Source organism: Entelurus aequoreus, linkage group LG07 (genome assembly GCF_033978785.1).
Source record: "Entelurus aequoreus isolate RoL-2023_Sb linkage group LG07, RoL_Eaeq_v1.1, whole genome shotgun sequence".
In the NCBI taxonomy this organism is placed as follows: Eukaryota; Metazoa; Chordata; class Actinopteri; order Syngnathiformes; family Syngnathidae; genus Entelurus; species Entelurus aequoreus.
In genome coordinates, this window is record NC_084737.1 from 5,986,338 (window position 1) to 6,013,128 (window position 26,791).

Genomic DNA, 26,791 nt, shown 5'->3' on the forward strand with positions numbered 1-26,791 from the left:
CTTGGGTAGTGATTACCGCAAAGGGCTACCAGTTTGATACACACTTAAATAAATTGCCAGAAATAGCCAATTTGCTCAATTTACCTTTAACTCTATGTTATTATTAATAATTAATGATATTTACGCTTAATTGAACGGTTTAAAAGAGGACAAAACACGAAAAAAATGACAATTAAATTTTAAAACATAGTTTATCTTCAATTTCGACTCTTTAAAATTCAAAATTCAACCGAAAAAAAGAAGAGAAAAACCAGCTCATTCGAATCTTTTTGAAAAAAAATAAAAAAATAATTTATGGAACATCATTAGTAATTTTTCCTGATTAAGATTAATTTTTAGAATTTTGATGACATGTTTTAAATAGGTTAAAATCCAATCTGCACTTTGTTAGAATATATAACAAATTGGACCAAGCTATATTTCTAACAAAGACAAATCATTATTTCTTCTAGATTTTCCAGAACAACATTTTTAAAAGAAATTCAAAAGACTTTGAAATAAGATTTAAATTTGATTCTACAGATTTTCTAGTTTTGCCAGAATATTTTTTTTGAATTTTAAACATGATAAGTTTGAAGAAATATTTCACAAATATTCTTCGTTGAAAAAACAGAAGCTAAAATGAAGAATTAAATTAAAATTTATTTATTATTCTTTACAATAAAAACAATTAATTTACTTGAACCTTGATTTAAATTGTCAGGAAAGAAGAGGAAGGAATTTAAAAGGTAAAAAGGTATATGTGTTTAAAAATCCTAAAAATCATTTTTAAGGTTGTATTTTTTCTCTAAAATTGTCTTTCTGAAAGTTATAAGAAGCAAAGTAAAAAAATTAATTAATTTATTTAAACAAGTGAAGACCAAGTCTTTAAAATATTTTCTTGGATTTTCAAATTCTATTTGAGTTTTGTCTCTCTTAGAATTAAAAATGTCGGCCAAAGCGAGACCAGCTTGCTAGTAAATAAATAAAATTTAAAAAATAGAGGCAGCTCACTGGTAAGTGCTGCTATTTGAGCTATTTTTAGAACAGGCCAGCGGGCTACTCATCTGGTCCTTACGGGCTACCTGGTGCCCGCGGGCACCGCGTTGGTGACCCCTGCTGTAGGCACTAGTGTGTTTATATGTGATATACTGTAGGCACTATAAGTGATATACTGTAGGCACTATAAGTGATATACTGTAGGCACTATAAGTGATATACTGTAGGCACTATAAGTGATATACTGTAGGCACTATAAGTGATATACTGTAGGCACTATAAGTGATATACTGTAGGCACTATAAGTGATATACTGTAGGCACTAGGGGTCAATGACTGAACTGAAAGGGTGTTGAAGGTTTGTCATTGATCTTGGCTTTATTGTGTTTGATATCTTAAAATGTGCAGATGCCTCAACTTGTTGCCATGAGACACTTTCCTGTACTGTCTGCTAAATTCAATACAAATATTTAAAAAAAAATAATAATAATTTAATAAAATATAAATATATTTATGTATAAATAATAAAACACTAATCATGATATGCATATTAGAGTAAAACAAACAATTCCTAGTTTTCCAAGAGAATAAATGAATGCAGATGTTATCCACTTTATGTTGCCTATTCAACACATTTAAAACAAATATAATATATCATAGCATCTTTATGCGGATGATACGCAAATCTATGTCCCTTTAAAAAAGAAAAGTGCACAAGTTTAAAATCACTTTTAAATTGTGTTGAGGACATAAAAGCATGTAAACCAGTGGTCCCCAACCACCGGGCCGTGGCCCGGTACCGGTCCGCGGACCGATTGGTACGGGGCCGCACAAGAAATGAAAAAAAAAAAATAATAATTTTTTTTTTTTTTTTTAATGAAATCAACATAAAAAACACAATATATACATTATATATCAATATAGATCAATACAGTCTGCAGGGATACAGTCCGTAAGCACACATGATTGTATTTATTTATGTAAAAAAAATAATAATAAAAAATTCTTTTTTTTTTTTTTTTTTTTTTTAAATACACCCCCCAAATTTTCAAGCGTTTTACAGCTACAAAAAGGTTGGGGACCACTGATAAACTATCTAAACTTAAATGAGAACAATCAATTTATTTGACTGAAAAGTCCAACAGAATGCTCCCCCCAGTGACCTGGACCCCCCTGACGCCTTATTTAGAACCCACACTCACAAAACTTGGTTTTAAGTTTGACAATGATTTAAAACTTTAATCAGATTAACTCCGTTGTACGATCTACTTTTTAATCATCTAAGACTTTTAGCAAAACTGAAATAAGTTTGATCTTTTAACGACTTTTGAGTGAGTAATCCATGCTTTTATCTCATCAGGTTTGGACGACTGCAACTCCCTCTAACCTTGGAATGGATCGCTCCATTGCAGTTAGTCCAAAATGCTGCTGCTCGCCTTTTAACTGCCACTAAAAAAACATGAGGACATTTTAGCTTCCCTTCACTGGCTCCCACTTCATTTTAAAATATTGTTGTTTGTTCTTGAATCTCTTAACGAATTAGCGCCACAATATACGTCAGATCTTTTAAAAATGTGCTCCCCCACAAGGTCAGCTGGTCACTTTCTTCTTGTCGTCCCAAAAAGCTGTTTAAAATCCAGAGGTGATGGTGCATATTCTGCAAAACTTGGGAAGAATATTCCTCTTGTTATTCCCTCTTTAATGACTTTTAAATCACCTCTCCAAACATATTTTTACTCTTTGGCTTTTCAACCGATTTTAGTCTATTTTATTTTTTCTATTGTATTTACCCTTTTATAGTGAAATGTTTGATATTACGGACTCTTCTAGAAAGTATGTCTCAACTTCTGTGCAGCACTTTGTCAAACTTCTCTTGTTTTTTTTAATTGTGCGACATAAATAAAGTGGACTGGATTGGAGTCTTGGACGTACCAGCAGGTCGCTATCGCAGCCGAAACTGACTCCAGAACTCTTCATCCTCTTCAGGTCGATGTGAGAGGTCTGGGCCTTCACGTTCCGGAAGCATCCCTTCAGAGAGCCCTGCTTGGGGAACATGGACCTCAGCCTGGAGACCAACACAACAACACTTGTCAGCCAACTGCAAGGAAGTGTGTAAGTGTGTGTGTGTGTGTGTGTGTGTGTGTGTGTGTGTGTGTGTGTGTGTGTGTGTGTGTGTGTGTGTGTGTGTGTGTGTGTGTGTGTGTGTGTGTGTGTGTGACCTCTCGGGCATCTCAGTTTCCGGGACTCCTCCCAGGAAGTAGCTGCCCCCGAATGGAGGGATGCTCTCAGCAAAGTGGTGCGTGTAGAGAGGGATGCGGTTGTTCCTCACCACCACACGGTTGGGAGGCGAACGCAGGATGATGATTTCCAACTAACGGAGGGGGAAAAGATACTTAACGACTGTGGCTGTAGGCAACCTGTGTGAATGTTTGGACACTCATAATAATAATAATAATAATAATAATAATACATAGATGATTATTAGTGTAGAATGTTATGTGTGTGAATGTTTGGGAACTAACAATAATAACAATAATAATAATAATAATACATGGATGATTATTGGTGTAGAATGCTATGTGTGTGAATGTTTGGACACTCATAATAATAATAATAAATAGATGATTATTGGTGTAAAAAGTTATGTGTGTGAATTTTTGGGTACTCACAATAACAATAGTAATAATAATAAAAATAATAATAATAATAATACATAGATGATTATAGGTGTAGAATGTTATGTGTGTCAATGTTTGGGCACTCACAATAATAACAATAATAATAATAATAATAATACATGGATGATTATTGGTGTAGAATGTTATGTTTGTCAATGTTTGGGCACTCACAATAATAACAATAATAATAATAATAATACATGGATGATTATTGGTGTAGAATGCTATGTGTGTGAATGTTTGGACACTCATAATAATAATAATAATAATAATAATAATAATAATAATAGTAAATAGATTATTATTGGTGTAAAAAGTTATGTGTGTGAATTTTTAGGAACTCACAATAATAATAATAATAATAATAATACATAGATGATTATTAGTGTAGAATGTTATGTGTGTGAATGTTTGGGCATTCACACACATAACAATAATAATAATAATAATAATACATAGATGATTATAGGTGTAGAATGTTATGTGTGTGAATGTTGGGACACTCATAATAATAATAATAATAATAATAATAATAGTAAATAGATTATTATTGGTGTAAAAAGTTATGTGTGTGAATTTTTGGGAACTCACAATAATAATAATAATAATAATAATACATAGATGATTATAGGTGTAGAATGTTATGTGTGTGAATGTTTGGACACTCATAATAATAATAATAATAATAATAATAATAATAATAATAATAATAATAATAAATAGATGATTATTGGTGTAAAAAGTTATGTGTGTGAATGTTTGGGAACTCACAATAATAATAATAATAATAATAAATAGATTATTATTGGGCACTCACAATAATAATAATAATAGCAATAATAATAATAATAATAGTAATAATAAAAAATAGATGACTATTGGGCACTCACAATAATAATAAAGTATAAAACTAGATCAAGTCCACTTACAACTTTGGGGTCGGCGTCGCTGACCCTGAGGAGTGGGGAGTCGGGCTCTTTGGGCTGGAACTCCTCCATCTCTCCGCTGAACTGGAAGAAGACCTTCAGTTGTCCTCGGACCACGGCCAGACACAAGAACTGCTCCTGGTGCGGGACAGGGAATGTCAGGGGCGGTTCATTAGGACGCCGCGCTCGGTCCGAGGACACTGACCCCGTTTTGCAGCAGCAGCAGAATCCCGTTGTGGGAGACCAGCTTGACTTCCTGTTCGAAGCGTTGCATGCGAGCCGACTCGTCGCTGAAGGTGACCTCTGAGAAGCCGGTGCCGTCGAAGTAGGCGGCGTCGTTCACCCAGGCCTGGGTCAGCGCCGGCTTGGACCTGTTGGCATCAAGGACACGTCAGCCTTTCTTATCAGAGCTGGTACAGTACAAATGCTCTGGACCTGCGAGTGCATACCATTCACATATTCAACATTCACTTTTATCTCAGTAAGTTTCAGAATAAATCTAAATGTTTATCCTTTTTTTACACTTCTGAGTGTCATTTGCACGTGCACTTTGTCTTAGTTGTGCTGCCATAGTTGCCACTCTTGTCTTTTGTTGAGTACTACAAAGTGTTTATACTGTAAAGGTGTACGTACACTAGGGTTGTCCCGATACCAATACTTTAGCACCGGTACCAAAATGTATTTCCATATATTAAAGTACCGGTTCCCGGGCATGACGTGGTGACATTGCTGGTTTTACCAGCAGAGGAGCATGTTGGGCAGTGCACACACACAGAGTACTTACAAGCAGACACAGTGTGGAGACAGAAAAGGGAGAACGGACGCATTTTGGTGTAAAAAGGAAAGATAAAGGTGAAGTTATAACACTGAAACACCCTCAGGAAGAGCTGCTTTAACACATCCATCCGCAGTGTTTTAGCTACTTCTAAATCACTAATCCGGGCCTCTGACATCATTTGGTCCTATAAAAGTAGCAACTAACCAGGTTGTTAGGTCCTATAAAGTAGCAACTAACCAGGTTGTTAGGTCCTATAAAGTAGCAAATAACCAGGTTGTTAGGTCCTATAAAGTAGCAAATAACCAGGTTGTTAGGTCCTATAAAGTAGCAACTAACCAGGTTGTTAGGTCCTATAAAGTAGCAACTAACCAGGTTGTTAGGTCCTATAAAAGTAGCAACTAACCAGGTTGTTAGGTCCTATAAAGTAGCAAATAACCAGGTTGTTAGGTCCTATAAAGTAGCAACTAACCAGGTTGTTAGGTCCTATAAAGTAGCAACTAACCAGGTTGTTAGGTCCTATAAAGTAGCAACTAACCAGGTTGTTAGGTCCTATAAAGTAGCAACTAACCAGGTTGTTAGGTCCTATAAAAGTAGCAACTAACCAGGTTGTTAGGTCCTATAAAGTAGCAAATAACCAGGTTGTTAGGTCCTATAAAAGTAGCAACTAACCAGGTTGTTAGGTCCTATAAAAGTAGCAACTAACCAGGTTGTTAGGTCCTACAAAAGTAGCAACTAACCAGGTTGTTAGGTCCTATAAAGTAGCAACTAACCAGGTTGTTAGGTCCTATAAAGTAGCAACTAACCAGGTTGTTAGGTCCTATAAAAGTAGCAACTAACCAGGTTGTTAGGTCCTATAAAAGTAGCAAATAACCAGGTTGTTAGGTCCTATAAAGTAGCAAATAACCAGGTTGTTAGGTCCTATAAAGTAGCAACTAACCAGGTTGTTAGGTCCTATAAAGTAGCAACTAACCAGGTTGTTAGGTCCTATAAAGTAGCAAATAACCAGGTTGTTAGGTCCTATAAAAGTAGCAACTAACCAGGTTGTTAGGTCCTATAAAGTAGCAAATAACCAGGTTGTTAGGTCCTATAAAGTAGCAAATAACCAGGTTGTTAGGTCCTATAAAGTAGCAAATAACCAGGTTGTTAGGTCCTATAAAAGTAGCAACTAACCAGGTTGTTAGGTCCTATAAAGTAGCAAATAACCAGGTTGTTAGGTCCTATAAAAGTAGCAACTAACCAGGTTGTTAGGTCCTATAAAGTAGCAACTAACCAGGTTGTTAGGTCCTATAAAGTAGCAAATAACCAGGTTGTTAGGTCCTATAAAGTAGCAAATAACCAGGTTGTTAGGTCCTATAAAGTAGCAAATAACCAGGTTGTTAGGTCCTATAAAGTAGCAAATAACCAGGTTGTTAGGTCCTATAAAGTAGCAAATAACCAGGTTGTTAGGTCCTATAAAGTAGCAAATAACCAGGTTGTTAGGTCCTATAAAGTAGCAACTAACCAGGTTGTTAGGTCCTATAAAGTAGCAACTAACCAGGTTGTTAGGTCCTATAAAGTAGCAAATAACCAGGTTGTTAGGTCCTATAAAGTAGCAAATAACCAGGTTGTTAGGTCCTATAAAGTAGCAAATAACCAGGTTGTTAGGTCCTATAAAGTAGCAAATAACCAGGTTGTTAGGTCCTATAAAGTAGCAAATAACCAGGTTGTTAGGTCCTATAAAGTAGCAAATAACCAGGTTGTTAGGCTGGCAATTAAGCACCTGCCGCATGGTTTCTCCTCCGTGGTGTTGAGCTGGAAGATGTTGTCAAAGTTGTACAAGCTCAGCACTTCCTCGTTGAGCGTGTCCAGCTCGATGCAGCCCTTGAAGTTGGGCAGGGCCAGCGGGGCGGGCGGCTGCAGGGACAAAAACCAACCGCCATGGCGTTCTTCAAGGGTCTGTACTTTGACCAAAGTTAATACACAAAACCAAAAAGCAGTGAAGTTGTCAGCTTGTGTAAATGGTAAATAAAAAGAGAATACAACAAATCCTTGTCAACTTATATTCAATTGAATAGACTGCAAAGACAAGATATTTCATGTTCACACTGAGAAACTTTCTTATTTTTTGGCAAATATGAGCTCATTTGGAATTGGATGTTTGCAACACGTTTCAAAAAAAAGCTGGCACAAGTGGCAAAAAAGAGTGAGGAAGTTGAGGAATGCTCATCAAAGACTTATTTGGAACATCCCACAGGTGAACGGGCTAATTGGGAACAGGTGGGTGCCATGATTGGGTACAAAAGCAGCTTCAGTCGTTCACAAACAAGGACGGGGGCGAGGGTCACCACTTTGTCAACAAATGCCTGAGCAAATTGTTTAATAACAACATTTCTCAACAAGGAATTTAGGGATTTCACCATCTACGCTCCGTAATATCATCAAAAGGTTCGGAGAATCTGGAGAAATCACTGCACGTAAGCCATGATATTACACACCTTGGATCCCTCAGGCGCTACTGCATTAAAAAGCGACATCAGTGTGTAAAGGATATCACCACATGGGCTCAGGAACACTTCAGAAAACCACTGTCAGTAACTACAGTCGGTCGCTACATCTGTAAGTGCGAGTTAAAAACTCTACTATGCAAAGCCAAAGCCATTTTATCAACAACACCCAGAAACGCTTCGCTGGGCCCGAGCTCGTCTAAGATGGACTGATGCAAAGTGGAAAAGTGTTCTGTGGTCTGACGAGTTTTGGAAACTGTGGACGTGGTGTCCTCCGGACCAAAGAGGAAAAGAAGCATGGGGACTGTTCTAGGGTGAAAGTGTAAAAGGCAGCATGTGTGATGGTATGGGGGTGTATTAGTGGCCAAGACATGGGTAACTTACACATCTGTGAAGGCACCATTAATGCTGAAAGGTACATACAACATATGTTGTTATCATGGACGCCCCTGCTTATTTCAGCAAGACAATGCCAAGCCACGTGTTACAATAGTGTGGCTTCATAGTAAAAGAGTGCTGGTACTAGACTGGCCTGCCTGTAGTCCAGACATTGAAAATGTGTGAAGGCTAAAATCTGAGAAGGGAGACTGTTGAACAACTTAAGCTGTACATCAAGCAAGAATGGGAAAGAATTCCACTTAAAAAATGTGTCTCCTCAGTTCCCAAACCTTTACTGAGTGTTGTTAAAAGGAAAGGCCATGTAACACAGTGGTGAACATGCACCTCTGACAACTTTTTTTCTAAGTTCATGATTATTTGCAAAAAAAACATGGAACATCTTGTCTTTGCAGTCTATTCAATTGAATATAAGTTGACAAGGATTTCTCTTTTTATTTAGCATTTACACAAGCTGACTACTTTTGTACTGGTGTGATCTAGAACTGTATTCGGTGTGTTTTACAGTCCGTGCATGAAGAGCGACAGCGAAGAGACAAGGGGTCCTACATTGAAAGTGCGAGGGTAACCTCCCACGTAGAAGACGGTGTCGTCAGTCAAAAGGTTGAGCAGACCCTGGTCTCCCCTGGCCTCCACGTGGGCCTTGGTGACGGTCTGGTCCCCGTCTGAGGAGTCCGAGGACATGGACATCTGTCCGTACTGCAGGATCCTACAAGAGAAGGGCAGCATGAAGACACGGTACGCGGTGTGGCACCCGGTCCTACCTCTCCAGGACTACGCTGTTAAAGTCCCCGTTGGACTTGACGTCCTCGGACATCAGCAGCTCTGCGGTCTCTCCTCCGATGTTAAAGTACCAGCGCAGCCTTTTGCCCTCCAGCGCCATCCCCAGGAACTCCTTGTCGGACTGGACAGCGGGAGACGGTGAGAAAGCGCACAAACGTCTTTGGGTCCAAAGGTTGACTCACGTCCTTGTTGCCCAGGTAGAAGACAAACTGCTTGGTGCCGCCGTCCTGCCGTCTGGACCGCGCCGCCTCCGGCAGCGTGACGTAGAGTTTGAGGGAGGTGTAGGCCGCCAGGTCGGCCAGGTTGGACGGGGTGCGGACCTGAACGCCGGACGCCCCGTTGAACTTGACGGGTACGCTCACCTGGACGGGAGACGAGGAGGAGGAGCTTGTTATATCTTATATATACTAATTGTTCATAAACACATGAGCCAAAGATCTTCTATATGACAGAAGTGCTGTGCTGTTCAAATCAAAGATCCTCTCATCGACAGGAGCGCTCTGCTGTATTTAAGTAAATGTTGGAAAAACACAACCCAAAGATCCTCTACGTGTATGACAGGAGCATCCTGCTGTTTTAAAGAACTATTGGGGAAAACACAAATCAGAGATCCTCTATGACAGAAGCACTCTGCTGTATTTAAGTAAATGTTGGAAAAACACAAATCAAAGATCCTCTCAATGACAGGAGCACTCTGATGTTTTTAAGGAAACGGTGCCAAAAACATTAATCAAAGATCTTCCAAATGACAGGAGCATTTTGCTGCCTCAAGGAAACATTGCAAAAACACAAATCTAAGATCTTCTTAAAGACAGGAGGTCTCTGCTGTTTTTAAGTAAATGTTGGAAAAAAAAACACAAACCAAAGATCCTCTATATAACAGGAGCATTATGCTGTTTTTAAGGAACTATTGCAAAAACACAAACCAAAGATCCTCTATATAACAGGAGCATTTTGCCATTCTCAAGGAAATGTTGCAAAAACACAAATCAAAGATCCTCTACATGACAACAGGAGTTTTGAGGGACCTGCTGTAAAAACAAATATCAAAGATCCTCTATATAACAACAGGAGTTTTTAGGGACCTGCTGCAAAAACACAAATCAAAGATCCTCTATATAACAACAGGAGTTTTTAGGGACCTGCTGCAAAAACACATATCAAAGATCATCTTTATAACAACAGGAGTTTTGAGGGACCTGCTGCAAAAACACATATCAAAGATCCTCTATATAACAACAGGAGTCTTTAGGGACCTGCTGCAAAAACACAAATCAAAGATCCTCTATATAACAACAGGAGTTTTTAGGGACCTGCTGCAAAAACACAAATCAAAGATCCTCTATATAACAACAGGAGTTTTTAGGGACCTGCTGCAAAAACACAAATCAAAGATCCTCTATATAACAACAGGAGTTTTTAGGGAGCTGCTGTAAAAACACAAATCAAAGATCCTCTATGACAGAAGCACTCTGCTGTATTTAAGTAAATGTTGGAAAAACACAAATCAAAGTTCCTTCAAATGACAGAAGCACACTGCTGTATTTAGTAAATGTTGGAAAAACTCAAATCAAAGATCCTCTCAATGACAGGAGGACTCTGCAGTTTAAGGAGACGGTGCAAAAAACTGATCAAAAGATCCTCTACGTATATGACAGGAGCATTCTGCTGTTTTAAGGAACTATTGGGGAAAACACAAATCAGAGATCCTCTATGACAGAAGCACTCTGCTGTATTTAAGTAAATGTTGGAAAAACACAAATCAAAGATCCTCTCAATGACAGGAGCACTCTGCTGTTTTTAAGGAAACGGTGCCAAAAACACCAATCAAAGATCTTCCAAATGACAGGAGCATTTTGTTGCCTCCAGGAAACATTGCAAAAACACAAATCTAAGATCTTCTTAAAGACAGGAGGTCTCTGCTGTTTTTAAGTAAATGTTGGAAAAAAAAAACACAAACCAAAGATCCTCTATATGACAGGAGCATTCTTCTGCTTTTAAAGAACTATTGGAAAAAACACAAATCAAAGTTCGTTCAAATGACAGGAGGACACTGCTGTATTTAGTAAATGTTGGAAAAACTCAAATCAAAGATCCTCTCAATGACAGGAGGACTCTGCAGTTTAAGGAGACGGTGCAAAAAACGGATCAAAAGATCCTCTACGTGTATGACAGGAGCATTCCGCTGTTTTAAAGAACTATTGGGGAAAACACAAATCAGAGATCCTCTATAACAGAAGCCCTCTGCTGTATTTAAGTAAATGTTGGAAAAACACAAATCAAAGATCCTCTCAATGACAGGAGCACTCTGCTGTTTTTAAGGAAACGGTGCCAAAAACACTAATCAAAGATCTTCCAAATGACAGGAGCATTTTGCTGCCTCAAGGAAACATTGCAAAAACACAAATCTAAGATCTTCTTAAAGACAGGAGGTCTCTGCTGTATTTAAGTAAATGTTGGGGAAAAAACACAAACCAAAGATCCTCTATATAACAGGAGCATTATGTTGTTTTTAAGGAACTATTGCAAAAACACAAACCAAAGATCCTCTATATGACAGGAGCATTATGTTGTTTTTAAGGAACTATTGTAAAAAACACAAACCAAATATCCTCTATATAACAGGAGCATTTTTCCATTCTCAAGGAAATGTTGCAAAAACACAAATCAAAGATCCTCTATATGACTGGAGCACTCTGACGTTTTTAGGAAATGGTGCAAAAACCCAAATCAAAGATCCTCTATATGACAACAGGAGTTTTGAGGGACCTGCTGTAAAAACAAATATCAAAGATCCTCTATATAACAACAGGAGTTTTTAGGGATCTGCTGCAAAAACACATATCAAAGATCCTCTATATAACAACAGGAGTTTTTAGGGACCTGCTGCCAAAAAGCGAGTCAAAGATCCTCTATATAACAACAGGTGTTTTGAGGGACCTGCTGCCAAAAAGCGAGTCAAAGATCCTCTATAGTAAAGGCGTGGCCTAACTGTGAATGCTACTACCTTGCTAGCGGCGTTGCGAGCTTGCTGGATGAGCTGTCGGATGCGACGGATGTTCTCGGAGATGTTGGGCATCTGAGCAGAGTGGTTGTGCATCTTGTCCAGCTTCTTCATCAGGAGAGGAATGGCGTCGTCCAGCATGCCCACTGCACACGTCAGCACGGTCAGCGAGGGTGAGGTGTGGTGAGATGATGGTCAAGCACACGTCAGCACGGTCAGCGAGGGTAAGGTGTGGGTGAGAAGATGGTCAAGCACACGTCAGCACGGTCAGCGAGGGTGAGGTGTGGTGAGATGATGGTCAAGCACACGTCAGCACGGTCAGCGAGGGTGAGGTGTGGTGAGATGATGGTCAACTTCCTACCGGTCTTGTTGGCCTCCATCAGAGCGTTGTTGACATCCTGGCTGGTGGTGTTGGCGTCACCGTACGTCTGCTGCCACTCCTCCAGCTGCTCCCTGATTGGACGCAGGGCATCAGTGACCTGCCAGGCCGAGGCGTTGGCTCCACCCGCCGCTCGCTTGGCCTCGCCCACTTCCTGACTGACGTCTGCGGGCAAGACAAGGTGAGGAGCAGAAGTCTTTGGACTCTGGACTTCTTCAGCTCATGTGCCTACTGGAGGTCAGGTTCAGGTTGTGGTGAACCGTCTGGAGGTCCTGAACCACCTGGGCGTGTTTGGTGTTGGCGTCTTGCAGGCGCCTTCTAGCGTCTTCCAGCTGAGGATTCAACTCTGCCCAGAGTTAAATGTGTGATGAGATCAGAGTGTGCTTCAATACTCAAGTGTGTGAGATCAGAGTGTGCTTCAAGACTAAAGTGTGTGAGATCAGAGTGTGCTTCAAGACTAAAGTGTGTGAGATCAGAGTGTACTTCAAGACTAAAGTGTGTGAGATCAGAGTGTGCTTCAAGACTAAAGTGTGTGAGATCAGAGTGTACTTCAAGACTAAAGTGTGTGAGATCAGAGTGTGCTTCAAGACTAAAGTGTGTGAGATCAGGGTGTGCTTCAAGACTAAAGTGTGTGAGATCAGAGTGTACTTCAATACTAAAGTGTGTGAGATCAGAGTGTACTTCAAGACTAAAGTGTGTGAGATCAGAGTGTACTTCAAGACTAAAGTGTGTGAGATCAGAGTGTACTTCAAGACTAAAGTGTGTGTGAGATCAGAGTGTACTTCAAGACTAAAGTGTGTGAGATCAGAGTGTACTTCAAGAGTAAAGTGTGTGAGATCAGAGTGTGCTTCAAGACTAAAGTGTGTGAGATCAGAGTGTACTTCAAGACTAAAGTGTGTGAGATCAGAGTGTGCTTCAATACTAAAGTGTGTGAGATCAGAGTGTGCTTCAAGACTAAAGTGTGTGAGATCAGAGTGTGCTTCAAGAGTAAAGTGTGTGAGATCAGAGTGTGCTTCAAGACTAAAGTGTGTGAGATCAGGGTGTGCTTCAAGACTAAAGTGTGTGAGATCAGAGTGTGCTTCAAGACTAAAGTGTGTGAGATCAGAGTGTGCTTCAAGACTAAAGTGTGTGAGATCAGAGTGTGCTTCAAGACTAAAGTGTGTGAGATCAGGGTGTGCTTCAAGACTAAAGTGTGTGAGATCAGAGTGTGCTTCAAGACTAAAGTGTGTGAGATCAGAGTGTGCTTCAAGACTAAAGTGTGTGAGATCAGAGTGTACTTCAAGAGTAAAGTGTGTGAGATCAGAGTGTGCTTCAATAGTAAAGTGTGTGAGATCAGAGTGTGGTTCAAGACTAAAGTGTGTGAGATCAGAGTGTACTTCAAGAGTAAAGTGTGTGAGATCAGAGTGTGCTTCAAGACTAAAGTGTGTGAGATCAGAGTGTGGTTCAAGACTAAAGTGTGTGAGATCAGAGTGTACTTCAAGAGTAAAGTGTGTGAGATCAGAGTGTGCTTCAAGAGTAAAGTGTGTGAGATCAGAGTGTGCTTCAAGACTCAAGTGTGTGAGATCAGAGTGTACTTCAAGACTAAAGTGTGTGAGATCAGAGTGTGCTTCAATACTAAAGTGTGTGAGATCAGAGTGTGCTTCAAGACTAAAGTGTGTGAGATCAGAGTGTGCTTCAAGACTAAAGTGTGTGAGATCAGAGTGTGCTTCAAGACTAAAGTGTGTGAGATCAGAGTGTGCTTCAAGACTAAAGTGTGTGAGATCAGGGTGTGCTTCAAGACTAAAGTGTGAGATCAGAGTGTGCTTCAAGACTAAAGTGTGTGAGATCAGAGTGTACTTCAAGACTAAAGTGTGTGAGATCAGGGTGTGCTTCAAGACTAAAGTGTGTGAGATCAGAGTGTGCTTCAAGACTAAAGTGTGTGAGATCAGAGTGTACTTCAAGAGTAAAGTGTGTGAGATCAGGGTGTGCTTCAATACTAAAGTGTGTGAGATCAGAGTGTGCTTCAAGACTAAAGTGTGTGAGATCAGAGTGTGCTTCGATACTAAAGTGTGTGAGATCAGGGTGTGCTTCAATACTAAAGTGTGTAAGATCAGAGTGTACTTCAAGACTAAAGTGTGGGAGATCAGAGTGTACTTCAAGACTAAAGTGTGTGAGATCAGAGTGTGCTTCAAGAGTAAAGTGTGTGAGATCAGAGTGTGCTTCAAGACTAAAGTGTGTGAGATCAGAGTGTACTTCAAGACTAAAGTGTGTGAGATCAGAGTGTGCTTCAAGAGTAAAGTGTGTGAGATCAGAGTGTGCTTCAAGACTAAAGTCTGTGAGATCAGAGTGTGCTTCAATACTAAAGTGCGTGAGATCAGAGTGTGCTTGAAGACTAAAGTGTGTGAGATCAGAGTGTGCTTCAGTGTGATGTCACAGGTGGTGTCACATGTGATGTCTCAGGTGGTGTCACATGTGATGTCGCAGGTGGTGTCACAGGTGATGTCACAGGTGGTGTCACAGGTGATGTCACAGGTGGTGTCACATGTGATGTCACAGGTGGTGTCACATGTGATGTCACAGGTGGTGTCACAGGTGATGTCACAGGTGGTGTCACATGTGATGTCACAGGTGGTGTCACATGTGATGTCACAGGTCACCTTGGTTGAGTTCCCGGCTCAGCGTCTCCACCTCCTCCTTCAGAGCCAGACTGTGGTTCCTCAGAGAGTGGGCCTTGTGGCCCAGGTCCTGGTCTTGGACGTTCTGCAACAGGAAGATGAGTTACAATAGTAAACATGCTCTCACATTTAGAGAAGTTGCAAGTCACCTCCAGGGCGTGGGTGGCGGCCTGGTCCGCCTCACGGGCCGCGTCCTCCGCCGCCTTGATGCTGTTGATGATCTTGTTGTACGCCTTGGTCACGTCCACCAGACCTTCACCCTTGGTCTCCTCCACAAACCTGTGAGAGTCATGGAACAATCTAGACTCAAACTTTTCAGTGGAAACTTTTTGTATCCAGCAGCACTGCTGCTTTTAAAGAAACCTTGTAAAAACACTAATCAAAGATCCTCTAAATGACAGGAGCGCTCTGCTGTTTTTAAAGAACTATCGGAATGGTGATATCCTTTACACACTGATGTCGCTTTTTGATGCAGTACTGCAGGGGTCACCAATGCGGTGCCCACGGGCACCAGGTAGCCCGTAAGGACCAGATGAGTAGCCCGCTGGCCTGTTCTAAAAATAGCTCAAATAGCAGCACTTACCAGTGAGCTGCCTCTATTTTTTAAATTGTATTTATTTACTAGCAAGCTGGTCTCGCTTTGGCCGACATTTTTCATTCTAAGAGAGACAAAACTCAAATAGAATTTGAAAATCCAAGAAAATATTTTAAAGACTTGGTCTTCACTTGTTTAAATAAATTCATTATTTTTTTTACTTTGCTTCTCATAACTTTCAGAAAGATAATTTTAGAGAAAAAATACAACCTTAAAAATGATTTTAGGATTTTAAAACACATATACCTTTTTACCTTTTAAATTCCTTCCTCTTCTTTCCCGACAATTTAAATCAATGTTCAAGTAAATTTATTGTTTTTATTGTAAAGAATAACAAATAAATTTTAATTTAATTCTTCATTTTAGCTTCTGTTTTTTCGACGAAGAATATTTGTGAAATATTTCTTCAAACTTATTATGATTAAAATTCAAAAAAAATATTCTGGCAAATCTAGAAAATCTGTAGAATCAAATTTAAATCCTATTTCAAGGTCTTTTGAATTTCTTTTAAAATTTTTGTTCTGGAAAATCTAGAAGAAATAATGATTTGTCTTTGTTAGAAATATAGCTTGGTCCAATTTGTTATATATTCTAACAAAGTGTAGATTGGATTTTAACCTATTTAAAACATGTCATCAAAATTCTAAAATTAATCTTAATCAGGAAAAATTACTAATGATGTTCCATAAATTCTTTTTTTTAGTTTTTCTCTTCTTTTTTTCGGTTGAATTTTGAATTTTAAAGAGTCGAAATTGAAGATAAACTATGTTTCAAAATTTAATTGTCATTTTTTTCGTGTTTTCTTCTCTTTTAAACCGTTCAATTAAGTGTAAATATCATTAATTATTAATAATAACATAGAGTTAAAGGTAAATTGAGCAAATTGGCTATTTCTGGCAATTTATCTAAGTGTGTATCAAACTGGTAGCCCTTCGCATTAATCACTACCCAAGAAGTAGCTCTTGGTTTCAAAAAGGTTGGTGACCCCTGCAGTACTGCCTGAGGGATCCAAGGTCATGCGCATTCAATGTTGGTTTTCAGCCTTGCCGCTTACGTGATGATATTACGGAGCGTAGATGGTGAAATCCCTAAATTCCTTGGTTGAGAAATGTTGTTGTTAAACAATTTGCTCAGGCATTTGTTGACAAAGTGGTGACCCTCGCCCCCGTCCTTGTTTGTGAACGACTGAAGCTGCTTTTATACCCAATCATGGCGCCCACCTGTTCCCAATTAGCCTGTTCACCTGTGGGATGTTCCAAATAAGTCTTTGATGAGCATTCCTCAACTTTCTCACTCTTTTTTGCCACTTGTGCCAGCTTTTTTGGAACATGTTGCAGGCATCAAATTCCAAATGAGCTAATATTTGCAAAAAATACCAAAGTTTCTCAGTGTGAACATGAAATATCTTGTCTTTGCAGTCTATTCAACTGAATATAAGTTGAAAAGGATTTGTTGTATTCTCTTTTTATTTACCATTTACACAACCTGACAACTTCACTGCTTTTTGGGCTTTGTAAAAATGTATATATCTTTTATTTAATCGGAAAAAAAAAAGAGTTAAATTGACATGTGCATGAAAAAGGTCTCACAATGGGTTGTCATGGTTGACTCACAAGAGCCGTTCAAAGGACTGTGAGTCCAGCAGCTAGTCTCACCTGGACAGGTTGATGGCTAAAGAGTGGAGCATCTCCTCCAGCAGCTAGTCTCACCTGGACAGGTTCATGGCTAAAGAGTGGAGCATCTCCTCCAGCAGCTAGTCTCACCTGGACAGGTTGATGGCTAAAGAGTGGAGCATCTCCTCCAGCAGCTAGTCTCACCTGGACAGGTTCATGGCTAAAGAGTGGAGCATCTCCTCCAGCAGCTAGTCTCACCTGGACAGGTTCATGGCTAAAGAGTGGAGCATCTCCTCCAGCAGCTAGTCTCACCTGGACAGGTTGATGGCTAAAGAGTGGAGCATCTCCTCCAGCAGCTAGTCTCACCTGGACAGGTTCATGGCTAAAGAGTGGAGCATCTCCGCGTGTCTCTCAGCTTCCTCCACCAGTGGGATTTTGGAGTCGGCCCCAGCAAAATCCTCCACTTTCTTGGCCAGAGGCGTCCTGGCGCCGTCCAGCTGTGCCGCCAAACGCTCGTACTCCTGCGCGAGAGAGGACACTTTGAGGACTCTGGACTGAGACGTGGGCGTGCGTCAGGACCTCTTTGGAGTCTTGCAGCGTGGACAGCAGCTCGTTGACTTGCGCCACGTCGTCCTCGGCCATGTGCAGCTGCTCCTCCACGTCCTTGTGTTTGGACTCCAGCTGGTCCAGCCTCCTCTGAAAAAAGGTACAGGTGACGTTCCGGACTCTTCCGAGGACGCTGCGGCGCTCACCTTGTTGTCCTCCAGCGTCTTCTCGTTGGCGTTGTTGAGCTCGGCGGCTCGGGCCGTGTCGTTGACCGCTTGGTTCAGGGCGTCCCGCAAGTCCATCATGTCCGAGTAGACGCTGGACAGACGCTCCTTCATGGCCTGGCCCTTGTCCTGGTTCTCCTGCTGGCGGCGGGCCAGGTTCTTGTCCACGCGCTCCAACACTGCGGACGCAAACAAACACGTCAGTTTCTATTCGCGCCTTCGCTCTGAAACGCACGTTTCTCAGCCTCCGTCTTCTCCCGGCCGGCGGTCGCCTTTTGTCCGGCGAAGGTTCGGTTCCTCATCTGGTCCAGCATGGCCGCCACCTGCCCCATCTTCCTCTCGCGCTCGCCCTCGTCCTGCTCCGCCTCGGTGTTGTTCAGCGAGCCGTTTGCCGTCCGCAGGATGTCTGCGGAGCGCCAACACACCCGGCGACGTTAATAACGTATCGCACAGGGCGTCCTCAGCGTGGCTTTTAGCGAGGCCTTCCTACCGTTCAAGTCCATGGTCAAATTGTGGATGGAGGACAGCAGGTCTTGCGCCCTCTGGTGGGTGTGGGCGGTGCTGTCGTGGAGGTGCGCCAGGCGCTCCGCCATGGCTGTGGTCTGCAGGGGGTGAGGTCACCATCATGTACAGTCGGTAACCTTTTTGTTTTCGGCCAACTCTCTACCCCAGGGGTGGGCAATTCATTTTTACCGGGGGCCGCATGAGCAACCCGAGCACTGCTGGAGGGCCACACCGACATTATTTCAATTAAATTTTGCTCAAATTATTTTTGATATACCGTAAGATAAATAACAATAATAACTTCATTTAACCTAACTTAACTTTATACAAAAGCAGATTGCTTTTGATGGTTTTATTTTGAACACTGTCTTACACAACACTTCCTGATGTATAATACAATGCAAAAATGTCCATTTCTGTCACTTTATCCGGCATCCTCTTTAAAAGTCCAACATTTTCCCCCGTCAGATTTGGACAACCATCTGTTGTCACACCTGCCAGCTTGTCCCATTTCAGTCCTAACATGTCCAAACACGCATTTACCTAATGTGAACAAGTCATTACCTGTGGTTGTCTCTTTAATTGACTGCATGGCTGCCAGCTCCTCCGTGATTTGAAAGTCTGCAGTTATCCCCCCGTAAGAAGATGAGCAGCTGGGCGGTGTCACGTACATCGCAGCTCTCATCCAAAGCCAGTTTTATTATCTGTGTTTTATTATTTGTGTTTTATTATTTGTGTTTTATCATGTGTGTTTTATTATTTGTGTTTTATTATTTGTGTTTTATCATGTGTGTTTTATTATTTGTTTTATCATGTGTTTTATTATTTGTGTTTTATCACGTGTGTTTTATTATTTGTGTTTTATTATTTGTGTTTTATCATGTGTGTTTTATTATTTGTGTTTTATTATTTGTGTTTTATCATGTGTGTTTTATTATTTGTGTTTTATTATTTGTGTTTTATTATTTGTGTTTTATTATTTGTGTTTTATCATGTGTGTTTTATTATGTGTGTTTTATTATTTGTGTTTTATCATGTGTTTTATTATTTGTTTTTTATTATGTGTGTTTTATCATGTGTGTTTTATTATTTGTGTTTTATTATTTGTGTTTTATCACATGTGTTTTATTATTTGTGTTTTATCACGTGTGTTTTATTATTTGTGTTTTATCATGTGTGTTTTATTATTTGTGTTTTATTATGTGTATTTTATCATGTGTGTTTTATTAATTGTGTTTTATTATTTGTGTTTTATCATGTGTGTTTTATTATTTGTGTTTCATCATGTGTGTTTTATTATTTGTGTTTTATTATTTGTGTTTATTATTTGTGTTTTATCACATGTGCTTTATCACGCGTGTTTTATTATTTGTGTTTTATCACATGTGCTTTATCATGTGTGTTTTATTATTTGTGTTTTATTATTTGTGTTTTATCATGTGTGTTTTATTATTTGTGTTTTATTATTTGTGTTTTATCATGTGTTTTATTATTTGTGTTTTATCATGTGTGTTTTATTATTTGTGTTTTATCACGTGTGTTTTACTATTTGTGTTTTATTATTTGTGTTTTATCATGTGTGTTTTATTATTTGTGTTTTATTATTTGTGTTTTTCTATTTGTGTTTTATCATGTGTGTGTTATTATTTGTGTTTTATCATGTGTGTTTTATTATTTGTGTTTTATTATTTGTGTTTTATCATGTGTGTTTTATTATTTGTGTTTTATCATGTGTTTTATTATTTGTGTTTTATCACGTGTGTTTTATTATTTGTGTTTTATCATGTGTTTTATTATTTGTGTTTTATCATGTGTGTTTTATTATTTGTGTTTTATTATTTGTGTTTTTCTATTTCTGTTTTATCATGTGTGTTTTATTATTTGTGTTTTATCATGTGTGTTTTATCATTTGTGTTTTATTATTTGTGTTTTATCATGTGTGTTTTATTATTTGTGTTTTATCACGTGTGTTTTATTATTTGTGTTTTATCACGTGTGTTTTATTATTTGTGTTTTATCACGTGTGTTTTATTATTTGTGTTTTATTAAGTGTTTTATGATGTGTGTTTTATTATTTGTGTTTTATCATGTGAGCAGCTGGGCGGTGTCACGTACATCGCAGCTCTCATCCAAAGCCAGCGCAAAACAGTCAAAGTCGGCCGTTCTGTTCTTCAGCTGAAGCTCCAAGTTTCCAACGATGGTCTCGACCCGCCTCGTTACAGTGCGTCGGGAGAGTGACACGTTCTCAAATGCGCCCCTCTTCTCCGGGCGTATCAGCGCAACAGAGTCCAATAAGCACTCCTTAACAAACTCTCCGTCAGAAAAACGCCTTACTTTTTCTGGCGATTTTGTGAGAAATGACGAAACTTGTCCTGACGGCTGCATCTCTGGGGGTGTGACATTAGGCAAAAAGTCCTTGTTGGGTTTGCAGTTTTACCATCAACGCATCAGCCTCCCTTGCGCGCGCTTCAGCAGACAGATTCCGCTATTTTTCCTGGTGTTTCGTCGTGTAGTGGCGATTCAAATGATATTCTTTAAACGCGCAGCAAGCTGTGTACCACAAATTAAGCACACGGCTTTACCTTAATTTCTGTAAAGAAATACTTGGCAGTCCCTCAACACGTCCTTAGTTGCACCACGCCATTCCTCATCAATTCGGTAACGTCATCATTTATAATTAGCCGCTGTTTACATTCACTCACAATCGCGCACGAGCATACGTCCACAAGGAAGTTAATACAAATAACGCTTTTCAAAACAAAAGCAGCACCGTTGTATTGCACACTCGACATAAATGTTTTTTTTAAATTATTTTGTAATTTATGATTGGCCTCACGCGGGCCGGACAGAGACGCACAAAGGGCCGGATGTGGCCCGCGGGCCGCAGAACGCCCAGGTCTGCTCTACCCAGATTAGCCACGATAGCGTTAGCGTGGCATCCACACGTGCCCTCAAAACAATGTGTCGAGCTCCGCCCCCTTTAGGCACCTCTACTGCGGCGAAAGAGTCACCTTGTCCTTCAGTGCGTCCACGTCGCCGCTGATGTTGACGATCTCGCCCTCCAGCACGTCGGCGCCGTTGCGGCTGGCGTCCAGCGAGCTGTTGTAGTTCCCCACCGCCCGCTGCCATGAAAAGGAGAATGTGCCACGTCAGCGGACGACATTAGGGCTGGTACAATGCATCATGGGACAGACGAACAAGGTAACATATAATATACACACTGCACTGCAAAAAGTGCAATCTAAGTAAGATGAAATATGTCAAATAAGGCTGATATTTGCTTATTTCCTGTCTGATAAGATCATTCTTCTCACGAAGCAGATTTTATGTTAGAGTGTTTTACTTGTTTTAAGGGTTTTGGTCCTAAATGATGTCAGTAAGATATTACAGCTTGTTGCTGAGATTTGATGAGCTATATTGAGTAAAACATGCTTAAAACTAGAATATCAAGTGTTGCAAAGCTGTGTCATCAACACTCACAAGTAGAAAACTACTTTTTTAAAGTCATCATTTCTTATTTCAAGCATGAAATACAAAATCCTGATTTTGACACAATTGTGTCTCATAATTAAAACAGATGACAGCCAAATGGACTTTGCTGTTTTATTTTCAATGAAACAATAGAAAACAGGTACTCATATAGTAGTACAGTTGGCACAGTACAGTAAACTGACAGTTAATATTTCAACATTTAACAATTTTGAACAGAAATAGTTCATGCACATTCAGATAAATTCTTAAAAATGACAATTAAAAACATTTTGTCCGGGGGCCGGGCTGTATATATGCGCACTAATTGACTGAAAGAGCACGCACTTGGCGCGATGATGTCATGTTATCCATGGAAAAATGCATTTTTAGACAATATGGTTTGCCTGAGCGGCTAGGAGACCCCGAGAGTAACAAGATGTTGCCTTGTTGCCTTTCCATTAAGAACAATAAAGTTTAGTATAGTTTGCTGGTTTCAAGAAATGTAATGGCGAGCGCATATCATTATGTCAAGATAATGGCACTAGCATTTACTTCATTTAAGAATATTTTTCAACATATTGAGCAAAAAGGTCTCATATTTGTTTTTTCTACAAAGAAAAGTGCACTTGTTATTAGTGAGAATATACTTATTTGAAGCTATTTGGGGTTCATTGAGGTTAGCTAATTTGACTTGTTTTGGAAAGTCTTGACCAGCCGATTTTTCTTGTTCTATTGGCAGATAATTTTGCTTAGTTCAAATAAAATACCCCTCATTTTTGTATTTTTTTCCTTTGTTTTTGAACACTGACTTTTTGCAGTGTATCATGTGTGTTTTATTATTTGTGTTTTATTATTTGTGTTTTATCATGTGTGTTTTATTATTTGTGTTTTATTATTTGTGTTTTATTATTTGTGTTTTATCATGTGTTTTATTATTTGTGTTTTATTATTTGTGTTTTATCATGTGTGTTTTATTATTTGTGTTTTATCATGTGTGTTTTATTATTTGTGTTTTATCACGTGTTTTATTATTTGTGTTTCATCACGTGTGTTTTATTATTTGTGTTTTATTATTTGTGTTTTATCATGTGTGTTTTATTATTTGTGTTTTATTATGTGTGTTTTATCATGTGTGTTTTATTATTTGTGTTTTATCATGTGTGTTTTATTATTTGTGTTTTATCACGTGTTTTATTATTTGTGTTTTATCACGTGTGTTTTATTATTTGTGTTTTATTATTTGTGTTTTATCATGTGTGTTTTATTATTTGTGTTTTATTATGTGTGTTTTATCATGTGTGTTTTATTATTTGTGTTTTATTATTTGTGTTTCATCATGTGTGTTTTATTATTTGTGTTTTATCATGTGTGTTTTATTATTTGTGTTTTATCATGTGTTTTATTATTTGTGTTTTATCACATGTGTTTTATTATTTGTGTTTTATCCTGTGTGTTTTATTAATTGTGTTTTATTATTTGTGTTTTATCATGTGTGTTTTATTAATTGTGTTTTATTATTTGTGTTTTATCATGTGTGTTTTATAATGTGTGTTTTATTATTTGTGTTTTATTATTTGTGTTTTATTATGTGTGTTTTATCATGTGTTTTATTATTTGTGTTTTATTATTTGTGTTTTATCATGTGTGTTTTATTATTTGTGTTTTATCACATGTTTTATTATTTGTGTTTTATCACGTGTGTTTTATTATTTGTGTTTTATTATTTGTGTTTTATCATGTGTGTTTTATTATTTGTGTTTTATTATGTGTGTTTTATTATGTGTGTTTTATCATGTGTGTTTTATTATTTGTGTTTTATCATGTGTGTTTTATTATTTGTGTTTTATCATGTGTGTTTTATTATTTGTGTTTTATTATTTGTGTTTTATTATTTGTGTTTTATCACATGTGCTTTATCACGCGTTTTATTATTTGTGTTTTATTATTTGTGTTTTATTATTTGTGTTTTATCATGTGTGTTTTATTATTTGTGTTTTATTATTTGTGTTTTATCATGTGTGTTTTATTATTTGTGTTTTATCATGTATTTTATTATTTGTGTTTTATCACGTGTGTTTTATTGTTTGTGTTTTATTATTTGTGTTTTATCATGTGTGTTTTATTATTTGTGTTTTATCACGTGTTTTATTATTTGTGTTTTATCACATGTGTTTTATTATTTGTATTTTATCATGTGTGTTTTATTAATTGTGTTTTATTATTTGTGTTTTATCATGAGTGTTTTATTAATTGTGTTTTATTATTTGTGTTTAATCATGTGTGTTTTATTATTTGTGTTTTATTCTTTGTGTTTTATCATGTGTTTTATTATTTGTATTTTATTATCTGTGTTTTATAACGTGTGTTTTATTATTTGTGTTTTATCATGTGTGTTTTATTATTTGTGTTTTATTATGTGTGTTTTATCATGTGTTTTATTATTTGTGTTTTATTATTTGTGTTTTATCATGTGTGTTTTATTATTTGTGTTTTATCATGTGTGTTTTATTATTTGTGTTTTATCACATGTGCTTTATCACGCGTGTTTTATTATTTGTGTTTTATCATGTGTGTTTTATTATTTGTGTTTTATTATTTGTGTTTTATCATGTGTGTTTTATTATTTGTGTTTTATTATTTGTGTTTTATCATGTGTGTTTTATTATTTGTTTTATCATGTGTTTTATTATTTGTGTTTTATCACGTGTGTTTTATTATTTGTGTTTTATCATGTGTGTTTTATCATGTGTGTTTTATTATTTGTGTTTTATTATTTGTGTTTTATCATGTGTGTTTTATTATTTGTGTTTTTCTATTTGTGTTTTATCATGTGTGTTTTATTATTTGTGTTTTATTATTTGTGTTTCATCATGTGTGTTTTATTATTTGTGTTTTATTATTTGTGTTTTATCATGTGTGTTTTATTATTTGTGTTTTATTACATGTGTTTTATTATTTGCGTTTTATCACGTGTGTTTTATTATTTGTGTTTTATTATTTGTGTTTTATCATGTGTGTTTTATCATGTGTGTTTTATTATTTGTGTTTTATTATTTGTGTTTTATCATGTGTGTTTTATTATTTGTGTTTTTCTATTTGTGTTTTATCATGTGTGTTTTATTATTTGTGTTTTATTATTTGTGTTTCATCATGTGTGTTTTATTATTTGTGTTTTATTATTTGTGTTTTATCATGTGTGTTTTATTATTTGTGTTTTATTACATGTGTTTTATTATTTGCGTTTTATCACGTGTGTTTTATTATTTGTGTTTTATCACGTGTGTTTTATTATTTGTGTTTTATCATGTGTGTTTATGTTTGATATGATGTCTTCTCTTTGGCTTGTGGGGACGCCACATCAGGATCATGTGACAGTGAGGGTCTCAGCAGGGGGGAGACCAGCTTGAGATGTCATCACCCGTGTGTGTGTGTGTGTGTGTGTGTGTGTGTGTGTGTGTGTGTGTGTGTGTGTGTGTGTGTGTGTGTGTGTGTGTGTGTGTGTGTGTGTGTGTGTGTGTGACTCACGGCGAGGTCCTCCACAGAGGCGTTGAGCTTGCGTAGTTGAGTCCAGGCCATGGCGCTGGCGTTGAGGTTGTGCAGCTGAGCGGCGACGGCGTCAAAGTCCTGGTTCATCTTGTCTACATCCTCCAACAGGACCACCACGCAGCTGTCGCACACTGCCATGGCAACACAGATGTCAGCTGCCACACCTCACTTTGTGTGTGTGTGTGTGTGTGTGTACTTTGGCAGTGTGTGTCCTGGCCGTGCGTGATGAGGACACTGTGCTGGTCCGAGCAGGCGTCACACTGTTTGCCCTCCACGCCGTGGGGACAGCGGCACTCTCCGGTCCGCGGGTCGCAGTGGCGCCCCCTGCAGTGGCACTCTGAGCACACAAAGCAAGTCACGTGGTCATCGCTCCATCCAGTCACATGACTTCTAGCAAGACGGCGCCCGTAGCTCACTCCTGCATCCTTCGGGGCCGTAGTTCCAGTATCCCGGGGCGCACTGGCGGCAGCTCGGTCCGTTGACGCCCGGCTGGCACACGCACTGACCGCTGAGCGGGTCACATGGCTTCACCAGAGCCGCCGAGGCCTCGCAGTCGCACGGGCGACAGCCGGCGCAGGACTGGAAGCCGAACGAGCCGCCCTAAGAGGCAGGAAGAAGCCAAAATGAGTTTGAGAGCAGGCGTGTCCACTGAAAGATGACAACATGCGGCAGCCATTTTGATGTTTCAATATATATTGTAACCTTCGCCACATGTTGGTGACTGTTAAAGCACCCGGGGACCCTAAAGGGTCTCACTTGGATTATTTTTTTTTACTTTTCAAATTTAAATGTATAGATCAACTTCAGAAATATCCCTTGCCATAAAAAAATGTTTTATGCCATTTATTTGCGAAAAAAACACAGTTTTTTTTTTAATGGCAAAAACACAAAATATGCAATATTTTCCCCCAAATATTTCATTTGAAGTCATTAAATATGTCAATCATTCATTACAACATTGATTATTAGTTTTGAACAATTACAGTTTTTATAAAAATCAGACTAAAAGGTGATCAAAGTGTTAAAATAAGTCATTTCTAAATGTATATTGTTTTGACAATTTGAGCAATTACTGTCAATATTGCAACATTTTCTCCTTACATTTCACTTGTTTTGCACTTTTATTCCACTTTATATGTTTTTTTTTAGTAGTATTTTTAAAATGTAACATATATGTAATATTTACATATTATATATGCAGTATATAACATATATATATTATATTATATTTTA

At 38.4% G+C, this 26,791-nt stretch overlaps 1 protein-coding gene across 2 annotated transcripts in view; it reads right to left on the reverse strand.

The window, feature by feature from the left end:
* Positions 1–26,791, reverse strand: part of lama5 (laminin, alpha 5) — a 169,332-nt gene that overhangs the window by 15,658 nt on the left and 126,883 nt on the right. For both annotated transcript variants that reach the window (XM_062052488.1, XM_062052489.1), the window contains exons 47-68: positions 25,975–26,158; positions 25,755–25,895; positions 25,538–25,689; positions 21,553–21,663; positions 18,528–18,639; positions 18,273–18,443; positions 18,020–18,216; positions 17,847–17,963; positions 17,634–17,788; positions 15,209–15,338; positions 15,042–15,144; positions 12,638–12,751; positions 12,388–12,570; positions 12,030–12,172; positions 9,205–9,384; positions 9,004–9,143; positions 8,789–8,948; positions 7,120–7,253; positions 4,788–4,953; positions 4,586–4,720; positions 3,198–3,349; positions 2,911–3,043 (exon numbers count right to left, since the gene is read on the reverse strand). In XM_062052488.1, coding sequence (XP_061908472.1) covers positions 2,911–3,043; positions 3,198–3,349; positions 4,586–4,720; positions 4,788–4,953; positions 7,120–7,253; positions 8,789–8,948; positions 9,004–9,143; positions 9,205–9,384; positions 12,030–12,172; positions 12,388–12,570; positions 12,638–12,751; positions 15,042–15,144; positions 15,209–15,338; positions 17,634–17,788; positions 17,847–17,963; positions 18,020–18,216; positions 18,273–18,443; positions 18,528–18,639; positions 21,553–21,663; positions 25,538–25,689; positions 25,755–25,895; positions 25,975–26,158 — 3,213 coding nt within the window. The remainder of the gene's footprint in view (positions 1–2,910; positions 3,044–3,197; positions 3,350–4,585; positions 4,721–4,787; positions 4,954–7,119; positions 7,254–8,788; positions 8,949–9,003; positions 9,144–9,204; positions 9,385–12,029; positions 12,173–12,387; positions 12,571–12,637; positions 12,752–15,041; positions 15,145–15,208; positions 15,339–17,633; positions 17,789–17,846; positions 17,964–18,019; positions 18,217–18,272; positions 18,444–18,527; positions 18,640–21,552; positions 21,664–25,537; positions 25,690–25,754; positions 25,896–25,974; positions 26,159–26,791) is intronic.